Here is a 20,726-nt window from a genome sequence, read left to right on the forward strand (position 1 = left end):
AAAATGCGTCAGTGATGAATGCTACACAAATGAGGAAGAGCAACTTACAGTTGGAGTTCCGCTTCTCTTCCCTGTGGTCCTTAATAGAGGAAGAGGATGAGGAAGAGGCTGTGGAAGCGGCGGCAGCCGCAGATAGGTGGGCCGCGGGCCCCGCTAGGGAACTTGAGAGAGCCAGAAGACCTGCTGCGCTGCTGGCGGGTAGTGTTGGAGGTTGCAGGCCAGCAATCGCAGCCGCATGTGGCATCATAGGCAGCGGTGGCGCATGTGCGTGAGGAGGTAACTGTTGGGCATGCATCTGTTGCTGCAAAAAATGAAGGATGAAACAACTTTAGCACATAAGTAATATAAACAGAAGAAGAAATTATGCAAAACATTGCTTACATTCATTGATAGAAATTTTTCAAATGATGGCAGTGAATAGTTTTATAAATTTCATTATCACTAAGTGAAGACAGTTCTGTGTATGATAAATGTCTGAAAATTCGAGAATTTCAGCAAGATCCAAACAGATTATTCAGTCTTTGTGAAGTCAACTTGCTTATCTGAAATTAATGTTAGTAAATAAGATGAGATACGTCAGACTATCACTTCCAAAACATCGACATCTCGGAAAGACGTTATGCTAACTAATAGGTCTTTATCACACTAAGATATTCATGACTGCAGCCTGTTTCGTGTAGACCTGTCATGTACAACATATTTCTTCAATAAATTAAGAAAACAAAATATAGATCTTTCTTTTTTTCAATCGTTCAGCTATTGGAATGGGATTTTAGGAACTACTTCAGTAGTTATAGCAATGTTCTCGTTTAACGGACTGAGTTTCCATCCCCTAAGAAACATGAGCTGCCCATATTTTTCTGGCAGATAAGGCTTTAAGGACCATAAAAGGAATTGATATCTTATTCTGTGATGTAGTGCTTCAACGAGATCTAAACATTGGGAGTTCCACGCACAAAGATGACTTGTTTTAATTTTTGAGAGCCTTCAAAAATTCATTGCTTAATTCATGAAGCTGGTAGATTATTATGTAAGATATCTAAAGAGAAACTACTACTATTTACGTTACATTTTAGTAAACGATATTGATTGATGAACAGTAATGCCGGTCTCTTTTCGACTCATCAGTAATCGAATACTTTGCCATAATTCAGATTATTGAGTCCAATTCGAAACTTCGTGAAAAGCTAATTTTATCAAAAATCAGTATCATAGCCAAGCTATCGGATGCAGTGTTATTATTTCAACACTGATATTGTGGATATTTGCTAAAAATCTACAATTTTGGAAGTAATGGTACTCAATCTTCAGACTTTCGTTTTTAGAATAATGCATCATACATTTTAAAAGTCATGTTTTTTTTTACCAGTTTTAATTTAATTAAGAAATTAAAGTACCTTATAAGGATAAAGAGAGTCATGTTATATTAAAGCACATTATTAAGCAGAGAAAAACTATAAACTTTCTATAATGCTAAAATTTTTATAATGACTGTAAAAATTTTAGCATTATAAAAAGTGTTAATAGTAATTTGTAACAACAGTTAATGGTTTGTGAGCTTTTCAATCGAGCACAATACACTACATATATGAAAACAATATTTAGACAAAATATTTTGAATATGGAATTAGTATACCTAAATCATTATGCACGTATATATCCAAATTATAAAGAAATCTAATTTTTTTTAAATAGTACTGATCCGATAGAAGGGGAAAAAACGCGATAACGTAGCCGCGTTTCGTATTACAAAGCTTAGATAATGACATTACAAACAACATCCGTTTCTAAATTTTTAAGATAGCATAGCAATTTTTAAGCTAGGGTCAGTTCGTAACGGTATTCAGAAAAGATGTTTAACAATCTCTACCATTATGAACACAACGAAATTAAAATATAAAAACTTCTTATTGGCCAGAAAAAGAAGCGTGATTACATAAATAAGATTTGCATTATTGCTAAGAGGTGTCATTCTCTAGAATTTAAAGAGACATAGGTAAGATCATTTACTAAGTCACAACTATCAGTTTTTTAATTTTAGGAAGCGCAGTGCAAGACAACAAGGTTTAGACACAATGCTTTATAATGTTTTACATTATGGATATAAAGATATAAAAGTTTCTGTAACACTAATGAATCAGGAAATAAAAATGCAATGATATAAAAGTGTTCTGCATTATTAGATGAGGAATCATTCCCTCAGAAATATCCAGAATAGCTCAAATTTCATATCTGTTTCTGGGAGTACATCTATTTCAGCTTAATACGTCTCCTTAATCCCACACATTGGGAATGTTTCTATGGAGACATAAGAATGCTAGTTATACTGATGCTTCGCCACCATAGGCAAAGTTTGGGAGGCATCGAAGAATGAAGGTTGAACGAAGAACACATTCGAAATCGGAAGGAAAGTTAACCGGGATGCAGAGAAAGGGTGCTATTTATTTTCCAATCGACTTGACGGCCGCTTTTAATAGTGTCGAGACGACCATGCTGCCTTTCGCTCCCGCTTAAGGTAATTAGCCGAGAGATTGTCGCTAATTAAATACCCTGAGCCGCGGCAGCATCGTTCTCCTTAGCAACAGGGGACGATACGAAACTGCAATTTTCTTTACGTTGGTAGATTGTAGGAACAATGACAATGCAGACTATCACCAGTTTTTAAATGCACAGTTAATTATGAAAGTTATAAACGTATTCTTTTACGGATTAAGGACTACTAATACCAAAATTGTCCGCAAAGACACTAAGTAGCTTAATAACAAAATATTTTAAACGTTTCCAAAAGTTTTTAGAAAACTACCGCGAAGAAACACAGGATATTTTATCAAAAACAATTAGTTGTTATTAAACTATTCTGCTTAAAATGTCCACATGTCAACCAGGCACATTAAATTCCTTGAGACTAATATACATTTAGATAAAGATATGTTCTTTAGTCTTTATTAGGAACCATCATGAAAATGATGTCTTAAGTGGACTCTAAATGATGAGGAAGTTTATCAATTTTCAAATCATGAATACGAACATTGTGATTTAACACCGGCTAGCATAATGCTGAAGATTTGTTATTTTCGTTTCTTTTTCTACCACAGCCATAAAAATGGTATTTAAGGCTACCTCTTAAAATAGAAAGCTGAAATAGTGCAAACTCCACCTCGAACTGAAGAAAGAGACTTGATTTTATGTTCAAACCCTGGGAGTTTCTACATAAAAATTCGTACAATTTTTGAAATTCTTTTAATGAAACGATAACTACTATCGAAGATTCTTGTGTATATGAATTTAGAATCAATGGTACGAATGTCTGAATAAATATGCCATAAAGATAGACAAAGCACTTCTTCCGTACAAATGTTTCCAAAAATCCATAGAAATTCATTCACGTTAACGGGATTTTAAACACAATTGATTTCAGTGCCATTAAGCGTATGTTAGCAAGATTAATTTCACATACTATCAATTTCTGGTTATAAATTCTCACGCATTAAACAACTCAATAAGAAAAAACATTTTTTTGTTTGTTTGTATAAAATCATGCTCTGAGAGTCTATAAAAACGTCTCGTTTTCAACTTTCAAAAAGTCGGTCAGTTTGTCACAATGCAGACACTATAGCAAGTCTTCAAAGACATGATAACTTTTAATGATGACATGAAGATATTTGCCGACGTGAAACTGCAGTTAATGGATGTCTAGACGAATAAGTACTGAAGCCTTCTTTACAGAAATGCATAACAAGCTCATTCACGTTAATGGGAGATTTTAAACGTATTTTATTTGAACACGAAAAGGCCATATGAGCACCGTCAGTATGAAGGATTAATTTCGTACATCTTTAATTTCTGGTCATATACGGTAGGCATTAAAATATTCTATAATATCGCATTTTTATATAAAATTGTTATCGAATGTTCTAGAAATTTGCCATAAGAAAGCAGAAACATGGAACAATTTGTCTAAATATGAATAACATGACTAACTGTCTGAGGAAAGAGATCTGATTTTGAAAATAAGACTAATAATGAATAATAATGTTCTGCAAGATTATGTTCGAAAGCTTAGAAAAAATTCGATCATTTAAAGAGTCAGAATATAAAACTGCATTTAAATGATGTTTAGAGCAGTGCTTTCGAAACCATTTAGTATTGTATTCTATGGCCATAGGCTAGTAGCAATTTATCGCGACTCACACGCGTATAGTTATTGAAAAGAAAAAAGAGGAGATCTGGAAGAAAACTGAGATACTAAATTAATAAATAATTATAATAAATTAACATGTTTAATTAATAATTATAAAATATAAATATATGCAGTTATATAAAAATAAAAAAGAAAATTTCAGTGCTTTTCATGATGCATTAAAATTGACTACAAGCGCACTGCTAGGTTGTGACCCACATTTACGCAACCACAGTCTAAAGCGCGTAAGAATTAAATGCTTTATCCAGGCTGTCTTTGAAGTGGATAAGTTGTTTTGTGAAGTTCATTTACTTTAATGAAATATTAAATGCTTTATATAGTGTGATGCCATTCAAACATCAGCATTACAACAAGGATTAATCAAACCACTCTATTTAAACAGTAACCTTCTTTGAACAATCCAATCTCCATAGCTGGAAGGGATTAAGCAATCTGCTTTCCAGTCGACGATATTTTAAAATTATTTTATGATAAACTGTTGCATATAATTATGATAAACTGTTACATTTATGATAAACTGTTACAATATTTATATGCTCTAACAGTATAATTCTTGAGAAGCTCGGCAAGATAATCATTATGGATTAGATTTCAAATTTGTTTCGGAATAGTTTAAATTACACAGTAATTCTTGTTATGTTTAGCCTACAAATATATTTACATAACTATGCTAGTACATGGTAGCTTACAACTGTTGCGGCGGATTAATCATCTACAGAGGTACGGCTTAACTGAACGGAAAATGATGCATATGTAAGTGAACAAAAATAAAAATATTTGTTGGTAAAAAGAATTTAAACTGGTGTGCAAAACTTAAACAACAATGTAAAAATTTAGCAGATAGCCATGACATTGCAGAAAAAGAGGTCTGGAGATCAGTACAATGAACACGTAAATCAGTAGAAACGTCATGGATATGCAAATATCAGGAACGAAACGTGAGAGGCGACGTAAGCGTACACAAAACGCGTGATGTCGGCGCGCGCAGCTCAACAGTAGTTTAAAAGGAAGGATGGAGACGCAATTCAACATATTCGCTGCAAGTGCCAGTGAGCCAGTTTGTGAAATATGGCTAGAAGAAATCACCTGGACGATTTCACACGTGGAAGAATGATCGGAAAGCTGGAGGAGGAGCGTACTGTCACCAGTGTAGCTGCAGAGTTCGGAATCAACAGAAGTGTCGTTTCGCGCGCTTGGAAAGCGTTCCAAACCAAGGTACAGCTGTTAGAAAGGTTGGTGGTGGCCGCCCGAGGACGACAACTGCAGGGGATGACCGATATGTCGTCCTGCAGGCGAAAAGAGGCCGACAGCAGTCAGCAAGCGCCATTGCTCAGCAACTCTGTACAGCAACGGGGCGACAAGTGTCGCGGTTTACTGTGGCCAGACGCCTTCAAAAAGGGGGGCCTATTCGCCCGCAGTCCTGAACGCTGCCTTCTGCTGAAAGTTGGCCACCGACACCACCGTTTACAGTGGTGCAGAGAGCACAGAAACTGGACAATGATCAATGGAGTCGTGTCCTCTTTACGGTTCAGTACCAGAAGCGATTCTGGTACTGGATGAGAGTCGGTTCAGCACCAGAAGCGATTCTCAACGCGTTTTATTTGGAGAGAGGTCGGGACCCGGTTTTATCTCAGTAACATCAAGGAAAGACACCGTATCGTGGTCCTGGAGTTCTTGTCTGGGGAGGCATTATGCTGAACGGGCGAATTGAGCTCCACGTTTTCGACAGAGGGTCTGTAACCGGGGATCGCTATTGTGAGGAAGTACTCCTTCCCCATGTGCTTTCCAGTCGACTGAAATGCATATACAAATATCAGGAACGAACATGTGCACATGTGCGTCTGTTCCGAGGTGCCATTGGCCCAGACTTAATTTTTATGGATGACAATGCACGGTCACATTGGACTGTTGCTGTTGAGGAGTTACTGGAAAGTGAAGATATTACTCGAATGGATTGGCCAGTGTACTCCCCAGATTTAAATCCCATCGAACATGTGTGGGATGCTTTGGAAAGACGCACTGCAGCACGCTTACATCCTCCGGAGAACACCCAACAACTCAAACAGATGCTGATTGAGGAATGGGCACTCCTACCGCAAGAAATGTTGCACCAGCTGGTTCTGAGTATGCGGAGACTGTACGAAGCAACCATTGCAGTGAGAGGAAGGCATATCCCATATTAAGGAACATCTGTTTGTTGTTCTTCCTCTTGGATAGACAATCATGAGTCACGATACTATGCGTTCAATAAAGCTTGTTTTTGTTTGATTCCATACCATATGCATTGTATACCTTTTTCAGCTCCGATGCTTTCATCATCCTTTACGTACATATTACTCTCCTTCATTTCTGCATTTCATGTCTCTCAGTCGATTTCTCGTGGAGTTATGGCAAAAAACCCTGCTGTTGCTTAAGTTTTGCACACCAGTGTAGTTAAAGGAAACTTAAATGATTCTAGTTTAAAACTTTCGCGGATTGAAGCGGAAAATGTTCTCAGACATAGAATTAATAATAATAAACATTTGTATCAAAATTATTTTCTGAATTCTCTGAAAGAAAAATTTCTTAAATTAAAACATCACCAAAATCCAACTTTCCAAAAGTTAGTTAAAAGCTCAATAATTGCAAATGGCGGTAAACTCTTACAGAAACATGCTGATGTCTAGATTTGACTCAGCTATACTAGATGGCTGTGTGCTGATGTGAAATACTAATAGTCACTCAGTACTTCAGCTAAGATCAGCTCTATACCGCTAATCGTGCCAGTCTCTCTTTCTCTCTATATATTAGATTAATCTGCATACTTTTGGAATAACTAATGAGATTCCCGAAATATGAGAAAATAAAAAATAAACCAACACAAAAATCACCTTTCTTTTAATGAAGCTCAGAACTAAATTTTATCATATTGTTACGAACTTTGAATATATGCAAAAAATTTTAGTGAAAATATATATATGATATTGTAGCATTTTATGACTTCAATTTATTTAGTTGTATCCATAAAAGGCTTTACGTTAATATGTGATGTGATGTTGCAAATATTAATGGTTAAGAACATTTCTCTATTTATAAATATTTTTAGCGTAGCATATTGGAAAGGAGAGGGAATGACATTCGTGATATCACGATCAAATAACTGAAATTGGAAAGTTACATATTTTTTTTTTTTTTTTTTTTTTTTTTTTTAGTGTAAGACTATTATCTTTCTCGTGTTCATCTGTAGAAACATCAGAAGTTTTGTGAGGGAACTGGAAAAATTAATGCGGCCTCACAAAAAAACTGAACCCTGGAACTTTCAGAGCATGCTTCCCTCTAAACCGCAAAGAAATGGTGAAGAGGTTTTTAATTTTTATTCTATAAAATAAATGCAACCACCCTATGTACACACCTGCCAGGGAAATATAATGATTAAATTTCACTTTTGATTAATCATATCGCATTCTTTATTTTTTATTAATAATATAACGAAATGTAGTAAGCTTGATCTTGCAAAGTACGAAAATAATTATTTTGTCGCCGAAGTACATAATGACTGGCTTTATAGTCTGTCTGAATGCGTAAATCATTATAAAAATTAACAGTTATAAAAATGAAATTAGGTATGTTATTGAAATTAGGTATGAAATTACCTAAATTAGGTATGATTTCTTGTTAAAAGAAGTCATAATACTGACAAATATTCATATTCGCATGGTTTGCTGCCTATGTAAAACAGCACTTTAGTCTGTCACAATCAAAAGGTGGCTGTCATGTTTAGATAGAGTGATGTGATCTTCTTTAAGTGATGTTTTTATCACTCAAAGAAGATGCCAGACTAACCCGCAGTATAGGTGTAACCACTGAAGATATGTGTAATTAAAAAAAAGAAATGCATGATGGAAAATAGACAAGTTGCAATTCCCTAAATAGTTACGGAAATAGGTCAGTGTTGGATCAAAAGAAAATTCCTGCCTGAAAAGTTGGGGATGTTCTGTGGCAGGTGGATAACCTGGATGTTTATGCCAGAATGTTTAAAAACCGAATCGAATGTTCTCTAAAAATGCTATCCACGGCAAACTCTAATAAAATATTTTATTTATAGCTAATGATAAGAAATAAAACATGACCAACATCCACTATCCGGAAACGAAACAAGAAAGCATGATGTAGAAATACATTGGACTCCACAAGCTCAGATATCAGAAATCTGCCGGGAAAAGTTTCGGTATCATTTTTCGGGATGAATAGGGACCACTGCTCATTGATTAAATTATTGCATGATACCACAATAATATTCCTTATTCCTTATGTTAACCTGTTGACAAACTGACTCCGCCAAGCCACAAAACTAAACGCTGTGAATAATATAACAAAAAAGTTTTGCTTTTGCACCATACCTCCAGCACATAACATTCGAATTCCTCAGACTAATATTCAACTCCTCTCTTCTCTCAAAAAACTTCTTTTCTGGTAAAAAAAAAAAAAAAACCTGAAACAGCATTAGCGTGGATTACGTTCCAGAGTAGATTATGAATTTGAAGGATGCCACTCAAGAATGGTTTGAAAGCTGTGACAAAACATTTTTTTTTTCTGCTAAAATTCGAAGCTTAACGGATCGCTGTTCTAAGCGCATTTAAATCAAAGCGAATAATGTGGAAAACTGAAAAGTAATCACAGATCATTGCCTAAAACAAGTGTTTTAGGTTTGATATTTAAGGCGATAGGTTTCTGCACGGATTTTTAAACCTGGTTACCAGACTTTCCTATGAGGATTTTTTTCTTTTGTTTTTCAGAAAATGCTATATTTTTATATGCATAAGCCATTGGATTTAGTAATTAAAATCGCATTGCAGTAAATTTTATTTTCTTTGCTTTTTACTTCTAATAAATCTTTTTTTAAAATCCCAAAGCAGTCAATTAGAATTCTGTGTTCCAGTTTTGATTGCAACATGCATTCATTTTACAACGTCCTGATCTTTCTGCATGCTTATCATTTACGACTTTTTTTTCTGAGAAACAAATCAAGCTGAGTACAAAAATATGAAGCTTAAGTGTTGTTGTATTACAATCCCATTGCTTTACACTTTTTTTTCTTTCCGAGAAATTATAAATTAGTTTTCTATAACTGTATGTCTTTTGGTTATAGAATAAGTACGTTACCATATCTGACTTCAATGTTTTATTATTCAGCCTTATTCAGTGCATTTTCAAATTTAGAGACTTTTTGTGTAACGTTTTGTTCTTCATTTTTTATTCTGCATCTAATTCATAACATAAAAAAGCATGCCCATCATCGGCCGAGTGGTAAAGTCGCTGAAATAGTTCAACATGGGTTCAATTCAAGACGAATGGGCTAGATGCATAGGCGTTTTTGTGGTTTCCTAATGCATAACGTGGTTTTGAGCCAGTTACCGTTAAAAAGTCCTTCCCAAAGGTATCCTTTTCCTCAGGCAGATAGTTCTAACATGCTTTGCCCTAATCAAACAAATTAAACCAAGCCATATCAAAGAGTAACAATATTTCACATATCCAAGTTGTAGTTTGAGTAGCAGTGCTATTACTTTCAGATTTTCTTAGACGTGCCCTGAAAATTTGCTTATTATTTATACATTCCAGGAAAAGTTTCATACTTTATCAAGATTCTTTCAGGAATGCAGCGCAATAGAGTAACACTGACGGACAGTTAGTTCTGTTAGTAAGATGGCTGCTTTTAAGCTTTTCTTAAAAGATTTATAATTGGTCTCCATTCTTTAGTACTATCTTAGCGCACTAAAGTTTTAGGCAATACAGCTCCTAAAATTTAAAATAAAATGTTCGTGCGTTTGTAGTGTATAAAATTATATACTTTTGAAATGTATAAAAGTAACATTTTTTTGCTCTCTGAAATTATACGTTTTGAAGTTTTTGAAATTCAAAATTAGTTCTTGCTGCTTTTGATGAAAACTATCTTTTGTTCCTTACTATGTGGTTCCATCTCTTTAATCGCGACGCCATTATCTCCACCTCATGTTTTCATTAATTCAGAGAGTGAATAAGTTATTTGAAACCAGACCGAATGAAGGAAATATACATTGGGATTGACAAAGGGATTGATAAAAAATTGTTACAACAAGAATAATAATAATAATAATAAACAAACGAAAAAAGAGAAAAAGAAAGGCCTTTGCTGGTGCAGTTCAGTCTTCATAATCAAAATCAGCACCCCAAAATATGTAAGAATCACTGAAATATAATCATACAACGAAATCACTCCGTTAAGTAATGAAATTGCGAATAACTCATTTTACATTTTAATTGCCTAATTTGTTAGTTTGATAAGAAATGTACTATTCAGTTACAATGGCAGTTTGAAAACAAGCAACACAGTAAAATACATCCGATATAAATATTGCTTTCTTCTCTAGCTATGAAAGACTATTTATAGTTGGGAAACAACACAATATTTGAGTCAGGTTGCTTTTACTGAATGGCCTTTTTTTGTAATTCTGGTAGTATAACTGAAAAAATAAAGTGAAAATTACATTAATTAAAAATTTCATTTGCTTCTAAAGACGTCATGAAAGCATAGTTTTCCTTTAACAGCGAATTTATAAGCTTATGAGGAATTAGAAAACACGCAATAAAACAAGTTGTTACTAATTTGTTTATTGGGAAGCAATTATATTAATCAAAGGGACGAATTCTTCCTCCTAATTGATCTTAAACTCCTTTAGTGATTCTATATTTATTTGTTGATTTACTGCCTAAAGCCACAATTTCATTTGATGTGAATAACGAAAATTCATTTGTGGCACAACATCGATAAAAGCGTAAGGATCTTTTAATTGAACATTAGCCATTGTTTTCATTTAAGACGTGACTTATTCTTTACGCTTTCGTATACATAACTTTTATTCAATTCCCAATGAATTTATTCTGTAACTGAGATGATTTGTTGAAATAAAATTTTATTTTCCGATCATTAGCTAATCATGAGATTTTGAAAAATTGATTTTGAAGAAAAATTTTGATGTAATATATTTATTGTCACATATTATATATATTTCAGAATAATAGACGCTCGATTCTGAGAAGTGTAAAATTTATTTCATTTTGCCAAACTTCAATATATAGTTAACAGGAAATTAATAAGAAAATGATAAAAAAATATAAAATTGAGTTTTGTATGAAATTAAAATTGTTACAAAGCAAACATGCAGTTTGATTAAATTGGAGAAAGATTGATAAAAATATTAGAAAATTTTGACGATAATCATAAAATTAAATTGTCTTAATCTTCCTGTGGAAAATTGCCACAAACTATCGAGCCACTTAAGTACTTCCATTATGTAAATTTATAGACATTCATCAGAAATTTGGACTGGAGGATGAGAATTGAAGAAAACATGACCTTCCTCATTAAGTAGTGATTCCACACTTTCTTTTTTCCAAGCTTAAATTTGAAGTTGATACAATATGGGAAATGGAAATTAAGAAACTGTCGATCCGAGACATTTCGAATTATGTAAATGAGTGACATGTCATTTGAATTTTACTAACAGTTAAAAATTGATTTTAAATTCTCCCTTCACGCCTTTCTTGGTTACGTACTCGCTCAGTTCAGAGCGGTTTGACGATTTTTATTGGCAAGCGGCGCAGTGAAAAAGGAGGAGAAGAATCGTAGCCACATCATTTGTACTAGAAACACGCTTAGTTGCGTTTGGGATGTGCGCTCGCCTCGAGTAGAAACATTAGTATTGTGACTAGTTGAATTGTACGCCCAGACATTTGCTGAAAAATCAAGCAGACTAATTTTTTGTTTAATTTAGAATTCACAAGTAGTGAGAAAAAATAAAATTAAGTTAAGGTTTTACTTGCTGTTACTTTTATCATCTGCGTGTTTTTGCCTTCATTGTCAGTTTAACTTTGGACGGAAATTCAATCCCAGCATTAAGGTAATGTTGAGGTAAATGGGCACAAGTACGTCAAGATGTTAAGCATTATCAGTACTTTAAAATTGCTTTTATTCCATAAAATCAAGTGGAATATATAAAAGATTGCAAATGCATTGTTTATCGCTTGGGGCTTCAGTATAGTATAATTTCAAGATTAATGTGCTAATAAGTTGAAGCATTAGACATGATCCATAACACAAAGATTTGTGAATAGACAGCATACTCAATAACAGTGGATAAATAAACAGTGACTTTACACGTACTGTATACTGAGGAACAGTCTAAATATATGTACAATGACTATCAAGAACTTGACTAGAAAATGAAATATTGGCCTTTTCTGACCAAACATCATTAAGAAAAGAACATAATTTTGCAAAAAAATAACGTCATAGGCTCAAAATAGGGTAGTGTTCGTTGGAATGATAAAAAGTTTAATTTAGGAGATCTCGACGGTTGGAATTATTTGGCAGAGCTACAGAATAAAATATTTTGTTCCAAAGTGTGGTCAGACAAAAAAGGCATTTAATTTCCCGATGGAGAATATTTCTAAAAAGCGCTTTAATTTTCGGATGGAGAATATTTCTGAAAACTATTATTCTCTAAGTGGTAAATATGAAATATTTTGCAGTATCCGTAATTACACCGAAATGAATTTATTAATCGAAAGGAGCCGCCTATGGTGATTTCATACGAAGTTCTGGATTTTCTCAGGTGTATTTTTTAACTAATCCGATCTTACTGATTAGCCTGAAGAGTGGATTATGCGATAAATATACAGAATTAAAAATAAGACATCGCAGGTTACAAATTTCAATTATTTTTTTTTACTCTAACATAACCAATTTTCCTATCAAAAGAAAATTTAAAACAAGATGTAAATTATTTCATAATCAGAGAAAACACATAACATAGAACATACAATGAAAAGGCATATTATGACGCACATGAAAGAGAGACGGAAGCGTGGTTTTTATTTTTAAGATAAAGAAGTGAAGATCAAAGGAAATGTTGCAAAAGAATGAGGAGATTAAAGTATGCATGCGATATGCTTCAATTTAAATTTCAGCAATGTTCGTACCGCTGGATTCTTGAATTAAAACATACAAAGTTGAATGCAAAATGAGCGATGATGCTTGAATAAAGATTTCATAGGCAATTTAATACATTGTTTCAGGATTTATTTTGATGCAAAATCCTCTAAGACAAAATGCGCTCAATACTGTTGTCAGTGATAGACAAATAGGATTGCAAGATTAATTTGGAGTTTGTTTAAATTAGCAGGAATTGTTTTCAAATATGACATTTAAACATTTTTGATACAACGGTGGGTTTAATCCATCAAGAAAGTTGAGTCCAGTTAGTCCATAACAACAAATAGGTTTACAAGATTAATTTGGAGTTTGTTTAAATTAGCTGGAATTGCTTTCAAATATGACATTTAAACATTTTTGATACGATGGTGGGCCTAATCTATCAGAGTCCTTAGAGTAAAGTCCTTAACAATAATGCAGTTTTATTATTAAAATAATCTACATTGCACAATCTACTAAAAGTTTATTTTTATATTCTTAGATAACATTAAAATTTTAAACACTGGTAGACAAGTATTGCAAATGTAAGCACATTGAAAAAAGCAAAATTGAGCCCTTACACTCCAGACAAAATTTTCCATTAATTATGTCACTTGCGGTTATTTTTAGTCAATTTTCTGGCTAAAAATCTTAATAAAAAGGTTTTGATGGAGGAAACTATAATCTGCTTAAGCCAAATTTAATGTTCTTAAATTTAAGCTTCGTAACGAGAAGTCCAATATTTCATTACCAATTGAAATAAAGCAGTTCAATATACATGCTTGAAAATCCATCGAATGTGAAAAAAAGGATGATTAATAACGCCTCCGAAAAGGAAAAGATACGTATGTTACAACGAAATTTCCTCTGCTTGATGCTCAGACGCTGTTATGAAATATAGTAACATCACTTCGATGTCACTTACTGTGAAAAGAATGAACATTACATTTTAATTAATAAAAATAATTATAACAGCTGTTATTAGAGATGGAATTACAACTGTTATGTTCAAGATATCCAACAGGACCGTCGATTGTGGATTTAACGAGAGGAAACTCGACCCAATCGAAAACTGTTAATCAGTTTGCCCAGATATTTTACGCGATTCATTTATCTACATTTTGAGTGCATTTTAATCCTTCACGTATGCAACTGCGATTTTCATTTATCACTTATAAATACACACTCTGTATCATTATTATTGGTATAGTGGGGGAAAAAGTTTAGGTAAAGTTATTATGTTGAATGTTGAATTAAATTACAGTTTTCTAACAAGATAATAAGCAATGAACTTCTTCCACATGCATGAGATATTTATAAACATTTTAGGGAAATTTGGTTTGTAAGCATAAAGAAACAGCAACCTGATAATATTTGTTCAGCAGCAGCTTTACTACACCTTCTTTACCAAAACATTCACATAGCAGTGAACAGGTGGTTATCTTTATATAAAACGTTGAACTTGATATTTCTGATACTTGATAATTGTTGTGCGCGTAACGATTAATACCTATTTAACGGAATAATTATATATCTTTTATCTTCCTTTTCCTTTATTTAAATATATATTACAGATTTTTACCAGTTCGAATTATAAATTAAGCATTGCATAGCGTATTATAGTTCCATTTAACATATATAATTTGTTAAAATGCATTCCATTTAACAGATAACTATCAATAATAGGCAATTTTGCCCTTTCATATTCATAAAATTGAAAGTTTATCGTATGCTACAATTATGAAAACCGTTTATATCATCCGACCATTCCAACGCTTTGAGTCATTTCTGTAAAAAAGAAGAAAGTACGAAATTATATTTATATCCGAATGCAGTAAGCATCTAGAGGCACACTACTAAAATTCAACTGAAGGAAAGATATTGTAGAGTATTATCATTATAATAATGTAACTAACTAATCTGCGATACTAAAAATCAACTGAAGATTGATATAAAATATAAAAATGCCTCAACTGCAGATATCGAATGCTTTCAAGAACGAACAAACGCTTTTTATTTATAATATGAAAATACTGAATAATATTTTTTGCAACATTTGAGTAGAAGGAAAAGAAGCGATATCATCTGTGCATCTGAATGCATGAACACTGAGATCGACAGATTGAAAATGAACTGAAAAACGAAATTCAACTCAGGAAACGAAATTTGTGGAATATTAATGTTACGATTATAAATTTATCTACATTTGTTATATTTAGGCGCAGAAATTGATTTACAAAATAAAATTAAAACTTTCAGACAACAACAATAATAAAAAAAATAGAGAACAGAGAAAACAAATTAGTTTTGCTATTTAAATTACAGAGTTACGAAGTTATAAAAATTAATCACACGGTAATGATGATTACAGAAATTAATGATATATTAATTTTTGATATTACTGATAATCAACCGTAAGAGCAAAATCACAGGAAAAACTACAAAAAGATAAGGCACAGAATCGATAGAAATCAACGATGATTACAAATCAACAGCATTGCAAAGCATTGATTTTGTGGTTTACAGAAGTTAACTATACTATTGAAAATTAACAGAAAATATAAAATTACAAAATAAATCCTGAAATTTTAGCCCACAATGAGAAGAACAAATGAACTCAACTAAAGATGAACTTTATAAAATATAGATACTAAGCATAGCAGTTACAAATTTTATTTACGTTATTAAAATTCAACCAAGAAATAACTCAGGATATTAATATAATATTTGCAGATTCGCTTATGTAATTAAAAAATTATTTTACAAAGCAAATTATGAATATTAGAGTTTAATGCAAAATTGCAGACTGAATCCAAAAACTTTAGGCACAGAATAAATTATACAATAAAATCACATACAGACATAGAATCTAAAGACGAAAGGAAACTGAAGAATACTGATTCAATAGTAATACTTTTTATTTACAAAACGCAAAATCAATTAAAAGAAAAAAAATTATAGAGAAAATCCAAAACACTTACAATACACAAATCAACTGACGAAATTAATTCAACCGAAGAAATGGAATTACAGAATATTTAAGTGATAGTCGCATTTTTTATCTATACTATTAGAAATCAGCTGAAAAAAAATTACAGAAAACTGATGTTGCAGTTGTAATATTTAAAAATATTAAAAAAAAGTCAGCTTAAGAAATGAAATCACAGTGTTAATTCAGAAACATTTAGGTACAGAATCAACTGAAGAAAATAAATAACTTTCCAGATCAACCGAACAAATGCGTCAACATTATAAATCAATCGAAGAAACAAATCAACGAACACTGCAAATCAGCTGAAGAAACGGGTTCTATGTATTCATCTGGATGCAGTCTACTTCAATTTGTGAATGCCCCCAAACAAGAACCTTCGCGTTAAGTGCGTTACCTCTGGCTATTGTTCCTTGCTGCGGGATCTTAATTATGTGTCTCTCCGGCGAATTTTCGGGAGTCATTACAAGCGGAAATCCTCCTCCTTTCTAATTGCCACCTCTCAACCTCTCCACCCTCCGTTTACGTTCGAAGCGCATTCGTTCCCAATCTGATTTTCTTAATTAAACACACACACACTCGGAACGAAAGAAAGAACTTGCTTCCCTACACCCCCCAACCCCAGCTGCTGAGGTCAATTATCGTTTTTTTCCCCCCACGTCTAATCGCTTAATGTTTCGAAAAGGTCCACTTAATGAATGAGGTTTCGAGTTCCGAGAATTGGAAAAGATGGTCTGGCAAACTTTAAAATGGAAATTTGTTGCAAATAGGAGTAGGCGACAATCTTTACGGAGAAAATGATTATATGCTGGAAAACAAAGCTTTTGAAAGAGGTAAATATGAAACCATTTAAAATGAAAACTCGCTCTAGAAGAGGATACTCCATTTATGGAGAAAGTAGAAATAATTTGAGAAACAATGCGAAGGCGTCAAGTAGGCTAAATAAAAAGTGAAAATGTGTTTCAAGACTGAATTAATGACTAGCTCCATTTAGAAAATGGCAATAGTTTTGAATACAATAGCACATAATGCGACAAATATGGAAACATTAAAAGGGAAATAACAAATATGTGGCATTTTCTATTCGCAAAATTGTTGCAAGGTGGGATACCAAACTTTCAAATCGAAAACTCTTTGTATAGTATAGTTACTATTTATAAAGAACACAGAACATCCACCCAAAAGCAGTCGCAGAAAACCTTTTCTTCTCCCTTTCTTCCCCCCTTTTTTAATACTTGTACCTTTTAGTTAAAGGGAGAATATCCCGGTTACAAAAAATAAAAAGTTTACAGATTTGATACTTTTTTTATTGAAGAATTCATTTTTATAGCAAACTAATAAATGTAATCTTCAGAACATAATGAACAAATTTTTGGTTAATTATTTTTTAGTCCAAAGGGACTTTATCCCTGAAGGACTATTATTTTCGTTTTGCGATTTTGAGTTGAATCACTATAAGCCACGAATCACTTTTCAAAGTGTTGCCACCAAATGTTAGAGTCTTGCATTATATTTGAAGAAATTAAATAATGAAAAATCTGCATAAATGTATGTCTATTTCTCGAAATGTGATAAAAAAACGGTACATAGAGCCATAGAATTTTGAATGGCGTAATCCTTCTACGAATATGGGCATGTGGAAGACCAAATTTGTAATTTGTAATTTGTTTTATTATCGATTTCATATTTTGTAAAACTTTAACGAATTTTTGAGTAACAAACTCAACGATTTAAAAGCGAGCAATGGCAACACTCTACGGGGAGGGGAACTTTTTATCTCCAGCGCGCGAAACTGTGTATCGGAAATTCTAAAGATATGCTTATTTTAAAATTATTTTGAGACATTGCTATTGAACTGCATTTTATGGTTTAAGTGCAAAGAACATGATATTTAATAAATAAAAGTAACACATAAAACGTTAAAAAAACCTTTGGACGTAATTTAAAATCTGAAACCTTTAAGATTTTTTTATTATTTTTAATATATTCTAAATGAGAATTAATATTAAAAACATGCTAAAAGGAAATCTTTCAATGGCATGTGCTGATTAAAAAGAAACTTTAAAATGAAATGCAGCTTTACACAAAATGTAGAAAAATGTCTAAAAAATTAAATGCTGGTTAAAAATTAGCGTCACTGAATGAATTGAAAATGATTCAAAATGAGAATGTCATATTCGCTGTACATAAACTGAGTGGATAATTTAACGAGGCAAGTTGGAAACTTTACAAATAGAATTTACGTATTCCTAACAGCAAAATATTATAAGTTTTAAAAAAAAGAACGTATGTTACGATGCCAGTGTTCGCTAAAAGACAATTAATTCACTTTATATACTGTAGATAGAATGAAGGTGATCGGAATATTAGGACTGTATAAAAATATTTACTAAAGAAATTTCTGTTTTTCATACTATCATAAAAAAGCACTATAACGATTTGAATGAATTTCACTTTGGGCGCTGCACGAGAAATATGCAGGATAACAGTTAGTTTCGCGTATTCGGTGCAACTATTATCCAAAGCGTCTGTTATGCATTCAGGTGCTGCAGGTCTTGATTGTCGATCCAGTAAACACTGTTTCTGAATTAATCTCAAAGAAAAAGCGTCCAAGAAATAAAATTTCATAACCAAAGAAACTTCCAAAGATGCTCGTGCTTCTTCATAAAATAACTTTAAAAAAAAGTTGCTTCTTCCCACGCATAATAATTGAATCAGCATTTTCATGAGGTTTGATTGAACTGCTTTCTTTTCAGCTTTTCGTCAAAGAATTTTGCTGGTGGCCATTTTGCATTGTACATGTTTCCGCTTTCGAACTGTAGTGTATTTTCTATCTCCAAGAGAAATAACTCGCATAGAAATCACGAAAGAGGAAATTAAAATTTACTAGTACTTTGATCTGAAAGTTCATTTAAAAACATAATACTTTTATAATCTTATATTTTGAAGAAGATAAAAAAGGATATCCATGTCAAAAAGAGAGCTATAACACATATCGGATATAAGAGAAAAATGGACATAAAAATTCATAACAGCAGAACTGAGCCTAGTATACATAAAACATTTCAGAATGGTAAGAAACCAGTGTCTGTCATATTCTGCGTTCAGGTAAAGATGGAATTGTTGGAAACAATGGTAGCGAATGCGTCGAATACAAAGTTTTGTCTAAATTCATGCAAAATGAGAATATGTCACTCTTTGTCTATATTTCCGAAGACATGTAAAGTTGAAGTATGTATTTGAGGAATTTAGGAGACACAACATGTCAGAAAACAATTTAAAAGAAGTGAAGAATATATTCAAAATAGAAATTTTGAAAAATCAGGAGGTCTACTGAAACTTTCATATCGTTTTAAAAACAATTGTTTTGCAGTTTCAAAGCCTTTGCGAATTCTGAATTAAAAATGGAAAACCACAAGAAACACTATCAATTTTAGTTTTAATTTAGTACCATAAATGCTATCGTCTATCCTGTGTTCATTTGCTCGGAATGGTTTAGCCAAGTAAAGGTGAGATATCATCCTATGTCAAATTTGCGAAATAAACCAAATGAGTTCTTCAAATAAAAAAATTAATCAATGAATCTTCATTTATAATCAAAAATCGGATAAATGTTAATGGCATAGTGAAAAAAATAACTATTAGTTTTTGTAAATGGCATAGTGAAAATAGTCATTAGTTTTTGTTTACTGTAATATATCTACATCCTAATGCCTCAAATAAACATATTTCAAAACGGTATGGAGAAGCAAACAGGCAATAATTTAGAGGACAGATATTTGTACTTACATGTTAAGATAATGCTAATTTAAAAGCTGGTATTAAGTATGATTTATCAATATTCAAACCACAGTTCATAACTGGTATCAAGAGTGCTATTATTACTTAGATTGTGGAAATATTTTTAATCTTTTCAATTAACAAATTCCAATTCAGGCAGGAAGAAAAGCCAGTATACGACTTTTCCATTGAAAGGTAGATGGATTTTTAAGGTAATTCCTTCGCACTGAAATTAATTAGTATTACGTTTTACGATATGTTACTTATTTCTAATGTGTAACCGTTTTATCGCTTCTTTTATTCCACAGATAAACGATAGATCAAGGCTCGACGGTGTTGTATTATTCCTTATTACTATATTGATTATAGAAATATAAGTGACAAAAAGTACTTTTCTGTAGAATACATAGTAAGCGTCATTCAAATGGACACTTATGAATAATGATGTAAGATGAATTTACAAAATTATCTGTTATGTAGCTTATTAAGTACATTATTAAAAATGAAATAATAAAGCTATATAGAGAGAAATACACTGTTTTTAAACCGTTGTTATATAAAGTAAAAAACCATGCCACCGAAAATTGGAAACAGCTATAAGTATTGACTACGTATTTGACATTTCGCGTAAATGATTAATGCTGCAGCAGCGTATCAAACATAAAGTAAAGCCAAAATAGAAAGACTCAACTAATAATAAAAATAATGAAAACCTGAAAGGATTCAGATTTTTACTGTCCCCCAAAAGGGTTATTTTCAAGTTTTTT

At 32.5% G+C, this 20,726-nt stretch overlaps 1 protein-coding gene across 2 annotated transcripts in view; it reads right to left on the reverse strand.

Annotated features, from left to right (window-relative positions):
* The window catches only part of LOC118202282 (transducin-like enhancer protein 4), a 645,188-nt gene that overhangs the window by 203,401 nt on the left and 421,061 nt on the right, over window positions 1–20,726 (reverse strand). For both annotated transcript variants that reach the window (XM_085810638.1, XM_085810637.1), the window contains exon 9: window positions 49–301. In XM_085810638.1, the coding sequence (XP_085666764.1) occupies window positions 49–301 (253 nt within the window). The remainder of the gene's footprint in view (window positions 1–48; window positions 302–20,726) is intronic.

Source organism: Stegodyphus dumicola, chromosome 2 (assembly GCF_044657685.1).
Source record: "Stegodyphus dumicola isolate Sdum_Otavi_A_Nest chromosome 2, ASM4465768v1".
Lineage (NCBI taxonomy): Eukaryota > Metazoa > Arthropoda > Arachnida > Araneae > Eresidae > Stegodyphus > Stegodyphus dumicola.